Consider the following 7,595-nt stretch of genomic DNA (forward strand, 5'->3'; position numbering starts at 1 on the left):
GTACCCTCTGTGTGCATGAACTGGATTTCTTTTTGCGCAACAGGAGAGCCCAAGTGACCTGAAAAAGATTTCTTTGACGACGTCATAACTGACAGGCTCATTTTTTGTTTTCTTCTTCCACTCCGCCAAAGTGGTTTCTCCCAACTCCATCTCAATGTTGAACATTTGTGTCGTTTCGTCTTCGTCAAAGTAACTTTTGAACCAGTCGTACATATAAATGAAGTTGTTTGTGTACCTCAAGTTCATCAACTCCGAAAGAGCCTTAAACACTCTGCACTCCGTGTACGCCGAGTCGTTCTTGTCATTTGGTTTCCTCACTACTTGTTGCTTCAAAGCCACTTTACTTGGGTTTCTCGATATCGACGCCCTTGCATACACCCCACTCCGCCGCAATATATAGCCCCTTTCCATGAGAGTCGAAGTCGTTTTCGACAGTGGAACTTTGAATACAGTGTTAAGTGGTTTAACAGATGGTCTTGTTAACACTTGTGTGGCCATTCTGCTTGGTGGTTCGATGGGTTTAAACGGTGCCATTGACGGGCGTAGTTTCTGTTTTGGTATGTCGTACGACTTATCCTTGAGTTCAGCGATGGCAACACATCCAAATTTCCCACGGGCAATGTCTTCCCTGATTTCGATGTCGTTTTTCTGGGTTCGCGGATTTTTGTTCGGCGTTTCGACCAGCATTGATATTGTCTTGCGACAAGCCATTTTTTTTACCTTTTTCTGTTCTGTTCATTTTACTCAAAAAAATCTGAGTAAATGAGATGCATCTTTGAGACGACTAGTTGCCATTTCTATGGGAATGAAAATGTTTTAGTTGAATCATAGTTTTATATAGTAAATTAATAACGTGTAAAATTAAATGATTAAAATTGTGATTGAGAAGGACGGAATGAAAGAATAATTGAGGCTTAGAAAACAAATAAATTAGAACATATTATTGAGTATAACGAGAACTGAAAGGTTGTTGCTCAAGGGAACTTGTTGTGGATCGACATTACATGCAGTCCATGCTCCCATTTCTGTCTTGTTATCAATTACACGCTTCGCCGCAGTTTCCAAGACCGATTCTAACATCAATGAAAGTCTTTTGACTTCCCCCCGTTTCGGTTTCTTGGGGTTCCGCAAAGGAAAGGTTTGCCTCTTTTCTGTTTTGTCTGTGTTCTTTGTTTCAGACAGTTCGGCAAATGAAATTTTTTTCTTTCCTTCAACTACTTTGTTCAGCTTCTCGAAATCCTCATCAACAAACCCGTCCATCAGGCAACACTATTTTGTTTTCACAGTTCTTTTTTATGTTTTTAATAACAACAAAATAACATTTTTGTTATTTTATTTGTCAAATGATAGTTTAATTTATTATTTAATTGATTTTGTATAAATTTGTTATCTTTACTAAACATTTATAGTTAACTATAATTGTTTAATTATACCATAATCAAACTAAAGTAAATTTAAATGATAGAGCTAAACATAGTAGAGAAAGGCAAATTTTGATTCTCGTTCTGGAGTGGAAACACAAATGGGTTTCCTTTAAACCCGTAAGCGTCTCTGTCAAACTTTTTGCCAAAAGTCTTCTTCTCTTGTTCTGCTTTTTCTTTCTTCTCCTTTTCGATTCTGTCTTTCTCATCATCGTGTTTCTCTTCTTTCTTCTCTTCGCTCTTTTCTATACTCGCGGCAACTTCTTCTTTGCCAACAAATGGCTTGTCGTCGGTTTTCTGTTCTTCTTGGACTTCGGCGCTACTCTTGCTTTGTTTATTGAGTTCTTCAAGAGTATTGGCCAATTCTATTTTTCTCTTTGTCAGCTCCGCCTTCTTCTTCTCAAGCCCAGCGATCTCTTCTTGTAGTTGCACGATTTCTTTCTTCTTCTTTTCAACTAATGTATCAACCTCTTTACTTTCGTTCTCAATGTCTAACATTTCGTCTTCTTTTGTTTTCACATCTGCACTCTTGATTTGTGGTGTTTCAACGCTCTCTGGTTGTTTAACTGGTGATGCATTTTTTTCTTCACTTTGAGAATCAAAGTCAAAGCCCTTGTTCGTTGTGTCTCCAAACGAAAATCCACTGCTCCCGTTGGTTGGTTTGATTACCGATTTCGGTAATTTAGGGGCTTCTGCATTATCAAATGAAAACCCTCCAAAGTCAATCTCAGTTTTATCGAATTTCTGTGGCTGCATCTTTTCTTTCACATCTTTGATGTCTTTTGTCTCTTCTATTTTTATTTCCTCTTTCTTATCACTGTTTCCAAAATCAAATTCACTCACTTTCACAACTGATTCCACTTTCTTCTCTTCTTTCTTCTCACTCTCTTTATTCGCAAGGTTGACGGGATCGTCTTTTTTGTCTTCTTTCACTTCAATTTCTGTTGTTCCAAAATCAAAGCTTGTAGATGGAATGGCGGGATCTTCTTTTTTATCATTTTTCGTTTCATTATCAGGCATTCCAAAATCGAAGTGTAGCACAGGAGAGACGGGTTCTAGCTTCTTTTCTTGTTCCTGTGGGGTTTCAATTGGTTTTACTTCCACCTCATGCGTTTCAAAGTCAAACATATTGGCATACTTGTTTTCAGGTGTCTTCTGTTTATTCTCAGTGTTATTATTCAATCCTTCACCTTTCATTACCTCTTTTTTCTCTTCACCTTGCTTGTCTTCTTTTGCAATTTCCTTATTTTCATCACCGAAGTCGAACAACGATTCATTCCACCCCTTTTTCTCGTTCTTTTCACTCTTCTCAGTATTTTCAGTCTTTTCACTACTGATGCTGTTCTTGTCATCGTATGGGTTATGTACCTCCTTCAACGAGGCACTCATGTTGTCAAGACAACCCCCTTTACACCCTACAGCGGCCTCACTTGAGATCGGTTGATTATTTTCTTCTTTCTGTACACTTGTTTTCTCTTTCTTTTTGTCGCCCAAATCTTCTTTCTTTCCACCAACGTTCTCACTCTCTCCAAAATCAAACAGAGATTGCGTTGATTTTTTCTGTTCTTTTTTTCCAAAAGTTTCAAATTTCTTCTCGCTTTGGGGGTTTTCGTCGATTTTGTGAGACGTTTCTCCAAACGCGCTTCCAAAGTCAAACAAATTATTTTTCGTCTCAAATTTCTTTTCATCTTTTTTCTGATCTTCTTTTATTTCCTTTGTTTCACTTTTCTCTTCATTTTTGTGATTTTCTTTGATTTCTTGCGTTCCAAAATTGAACACCGAAAAATTGTTCTTTGGTTGTTCCACTGTTTTTTCTTCTGTTTTCTGATTTAATTCGTTCATTTTAGTTTTTTCATTGAAACTCTCCAACATTGGTGAATTTCCAAAGACTGCCATTCCCGCGTTGACTTTAATTTTCTCTGTTTCACTTTCTTCAAAATGAAAAGCAGAAAAATCTGGTATTGGGGCAGTGCTTTCTTTTTTCGTCATTTTATCACTTTCCATTGATTTCTTTGTACTTTCCTGTTTCTCCTCTTTTTGTTCTGTTCCTGTGATTGACGAGTTGAAATCAAAGATCTCAATCTTAGAATTGTTATTTGACACATTGTTCACATTAGATGATGATGGTGTCATTGTTGGGGTATGCTCCTTTTCCGTCGTAAAAGATGCTCCGAATGCGAACACGTCACTCTTCAAGTCTTGCTCTTTCATTGGTGTTTTTTGAATTTCGTTTTCCTCCCGTTTGAAGTCGCTTTGGTCAAAGACAAATGATGTTCCTGCCATCAAAGGGGATCCCTGTGGTGCTTCTGGCGTTACGTTCTTCTCTTTTTTCTCTTCAGGTGCACTCTTTTGGCTTCCGAAAAAGTCGAAAACGGTATTTGAACTCACACTGGCGCTTTCTTGTTGTTGTTGCATACTCAGTTCCGCCAATATATCGTATTTGTTTTTCGGTTGAGGTGGTGTCGATTGTGTGAGTTGTTCAATTTGCGTGACTTGAGGTTGTAAATTCGCGCTTTTACTTTGTGGGACGCTTTGGATCATATTCACTTCTTTTTCTACTTCAACGTGTTGAGGTTGTTCAACGGGAAGGTCTAAAAGTCCATTCACTGGTTGACTATTACTCGACGAATAAGATAGCCTTGATCTCATTGTCGATCTCTTTGGTCCAGTAATTTGTGTTTTCTGTGTTGGCGAGAGTTGGACTTGTTTCGTCGTCTCTTCGCTGTAGTATGTTTTATTCACAAAAATTGTCTTAATGAATTCCCTTATCCCAGTCTGATCACCGGCTTTTGGTAATGAAAAATTCGACGGCTTTTTCGCGAGCCAAATTCTCCTCCCCGCGGCATTCCCACTGTTTTTTATCTTGTCGAATTGGTCGGTTGTCCAGTTACTCATAGACACAGACTTGACACGATGGTTAAATTCTCGACTTATAGTTATTGAATAGTTTACTAATAATACAATATAGTTTAGTGCCACTTGACTCCACTAGAAATGAAGTAAAACAAACTGAATTCCTGAACATGATGTGCATACAAATATGTTGAAATCAGTAACAATAAAAGCGGTTCCAGTTCGACCACAATTAAAGCAAAGTCGATTGTCACCAGTCATTGCTAACGATTCCATTTTCTGGATTAATCGCTCACTCATGTTGTTTGATGTTGTATTATGAGTTTCTTGTTTTCTCCTTTTTTTCAAAACATCGATGTGGTGAAGTCTTCATTTTTTTGCTTCTGTTTTTGTTTATTTTGTCGTTTATTTATTTTTTATTTCTATGGCTAATTTTTTACTCTATAATTGAGGAAATAAGTACTAATAAAAAATATAGAAAATTTTATTACAATAAGGGCATCTGCTTCGGTTATGTTTTGCTCAATTCAAGTTCGCCTTTGAAACTTATCAAAGAAAAATTTAGTGGCTTTCTTTTTAGTTGTTATTTACTATAAACAACTATTAATATAGTTCTAAACCAACTCGTTTTTAATAATTTAAAAAAATCTGATGAGTATAATAAAGTATATTATATTATATTATATTATATTATATTATATTATATTATATTATATTATATTATATTATATTATATTATAATCCATCTAATATAATTAATAAATATATATAATACTATAAGTTCTATCTTTTATAATTTCAACCCAAAAATTGTTTTTGTTTCGATTTCTGCAGTTTTTCTGAGGCTGACTGTTTTCTAAGCAAATTAGAATTCTAGACCATCATACGATTTACTACCACTCAATTACCACTCAAAAACAGTTTTTGTATTACCATTAATAGAATAATGCCATTTTCTTAATGAAAGAGTAAGAAGACCAAACAATAAAATGCATAAGAACTTAAAATTTCAATGACTTCACAGCAAGAAATAGCGCAGAAACAAGCGTCCCAGATGCGAAAGGGCGATTGTCAAATAGCGATAATTGGGGACGAAGATTCTGTGACTGGATTCCTCTTAGCTGGGATTGGGTCTGTCGATCGTCTGAAGCACTCAAACTTTTTCATTGTCGACAACAGTTTGTTTTAACGCCTCCACGCCTTCAAAATCAATTCGTCTTATCAACAGAAACTCAACACGACAAACTCGTCTCGACTTTCACTGACTTTGTAAACAGAACGGACATCGCTATCGTCTTAATCACACAAAGCATAGCGGACACTATCAGAGATATCCTTGATGGGTATGATAGATACCTTCCCGTCATTATGGAGATCCCTTCCAAGGACCACCAATACGATCCCAACACAGATAGTGTGATGATGAGATTAAAAAGAATGACAGGAAGAGACTAAGCACCCGCTCCACCTACAAATGGAATGTTTTGTGATCGTTTTCGTTGTCTTTCACATAGTCCGTCGACGCAAAGGAAATTATAGATGTCAAATAATGTACTATATTTTTATAATTTTGATATTTATATGTTTATAATACAGTTTTGGAAATCAGCTCTAATTTATTGTAATGTATTTATTAGATAATATCTAGTATGTAAAATATAATAATTTATAATAAAAGTGTTAATATTAATAATTATATACAATATTAAAAATTAACATATCATTGTAATTAATTATATAATTATATTGTAAAAGTGAAAGAAAAAGATTGAAAAAGGCAAAACGTACGAACATTTGAGAATTGAAAAACGAGTGAAATGATAGCGAAAAAAGGCGATGGAAAAGAAGCCTCTGATCGTGTATTATTCCAACAGTAATTCAGTAATCGGAGAAATTGCCCATAAGCTTGCACTTGATGTGAAGGGCGATATTTACGAAGTGAAAACTACCGAAAGAATCAAACGACCACAACTCATGCAAGACGGAAGAAGGACATACAGCAAGATCCCTGTAATCTTTGACCTGATAGACTTTTCACCATACAACGAAATATTCATTGGCGGCGAATGGGTTGAGATGCACTTGGTCGGTCCGATGAGGTCGTGGATCAACCAGAACAAGACGTACATCTTGCGAGACGACGTCAAACTCATCTTTTTTGTCTTTGATAAAAGGGGGAAGAAAATCAACAAGGCTTTCAAGGAAATGGTGGAGGTGCTTGGAGAGCCGTATCGAAGACTTATCATCACGCCTCAGGACTACCCATACCATTCACTCTCAAGAAAAATTGGGTACCACATGAACTCGTCCGATCAAGATGAAATTTACGACGAGCAAATGAATTTGGACGGCGTGAATTTGCTCGGGAAGACACCACCAAGAACGCGCCTTACTGCAAAACTTTCCAAACAGAAAGTGGAAAAGCACGAAGGATCAATTCGTGTCGAGTGAAGGGGTTGTAATTCCAAGTTTGCAAAAAAATGTATAATTAAATAAAACTTGAAATTTTATCTTTTTGGCATTACACTCAACACACCATTCGCACTCAAAAAATCAAAGAACAAACAACAGTAACAAAAATCATATTAAAAGTCGGTAATTCTACAATTAAACCAGCTGAAACAAGCCCGGCTCTTTTCTTCTGGTTCAATCCAAAAGTCGCACACTTGTTGTTCCTCTACTTTCATCTGTTTATTGTTTTTGTCTTTGACAATATGTCCAATTAGTCCGGGGATATTATTTCCACTCTTTGATGACACCTTGATCAATTCGATCCCATTCATTTTTAATTCCGCATCGTATCCTTCTTTCTCACCTTTCTGCTCGAGGTCGATTTTAGTTTCAACGACAACAACATCCGGCGATTTTTCCTTAAGGGGTGTTCGTTCTTTGCATCTCTGAATGGCTTCAATCCACTTCTTTCCAGCCACCCAACTTTCTTTAGTATTATCGACTACAACTATTATGCATTTTGTGCTCTGCCCATACCTCTGAACAAAGGACTCAGTCGCTTCTACTCCTGGGGTGTCCCAAAGTCCAAATTGCACAAAGTCTTTGTCTCCACAGAGTGTTGTTTTCACAACATCAATCCCTTTTGTTGTCTGTCTGTCATTTCACTTTTCATAGTATTGTTTATAGTAAATTTATTATAAATAAACTATTATGTATAATTGACAAACCTCATACTCGTCAGTGAACGAATCACAGACCAACCGACGAACAAGAGAAGTCTTTCCAACACCTTTACTTCCGACAACAACGACTTTTTCAGCCTCTTTTGGACTTTGTGCATCAATAACAACGAATGGATGGTTATTACTC

General features: G+C 36.5%; 5 protein-coding genes across 5 annotated transcripts; 2 read left to right on the top strand and 3 right to left on the bottom strand.

Annotated features, from left to right (window-relative positions):
- Positions 1 to 711, bottom strand: EIN_151880 (hypothetical protein; the record flags this gene model as incomplete). The annotated part of the gene is made up of 1 exon (XM_004257974.1): positions 1 to 711. A coding segment is annotated over one exon (711 nt), but the record flags the coding sequence as incomplete, so codon positions are not given.
- A 743-nt stretch (positions 712 to 1,454) lies between these two features.
- Positions 1,455 to 4,574, bottom strand: EIN_151890 (hypothetical protein; the record flags this gene model as incomplete). Its single annotated transcript, XM_004257975.1, has 2 exons — positions 1,455 to 4,350; positions 4,432 to 4,574. 2 exons carry the CDS (start codon positions 4,572 to 4,574, stop codon positions 1,455 to 1,457), a joined length of 3,039 nt encoding a protein of 1,012 aa, XP_004258023.1.
- A 712-nt stretch (positions 4,575 to 5,286) lies between these two features.
- On the top strand, positions 5,287 to 5,729 carry EIN_151900 (vacuolar ATP synthase subunit F, putative; the record flags this gene model as incomplete). Its single annotated transcript, XM_004257976.1, has 2 exons — positions 5,287 to 5,452; positions 5,503 to 5,729. The coding sequence occupies 2 exons, from the start codon at positions 5,287 to 5,289 to the stop codon at positions 5,727 to 5,729; spliced, it is 393 nt and encodes a 130-aa protein (XP_004258024.1).
- A 381-nt stretch (positions 5,730 to 6,110) lies between these two features.
- On the top strand, positions 6,111 to 6,725 carry EIN_151910 (hypothetical protein; the record flags this gene model as incomplete). Its single annotated transcript, XM_004257977.1, has 1 exon — positions 6,111 to 6,725. One exon carries the CDS (start codon positions 6,111 to 6,113, stop codon positions 6,723 to 6,725), a length of 615 nt encoding a protein of 204 aa, XP_004258025.1.
- Positions 6,726 to 6,859: 134 nt separating this feature from the next.
- On the bottom strand, positions 6,860 to 7,595 carry EIN_151920 (GTP-binding protein ryH1, putative; the record flags this gene model as incomplete). The annotated part of the gene is made up of 2 exons (XM_004257978.1): positions 6,860 to 7,375; positions 7,454 to 7,595. Coding segments are annotated over 2 exons (658 nt in total), but the record flags the coding sequence as incomplete, so codon positions are not given.

The sequence above is a fragment of the Entamoeba invadens genome, assembly GCF_000330505.1.
Source record: "Entamoeba invadens IP1 unplaced genomic scaffold scaff_1105074726367, whole genome shotgun sequence".
Classification (NCBI taxonomy): Eukaryota; Evosea; order Mastigamoebida; family Endamoebidae; genus Entamoeba; species Entamoeba invadens.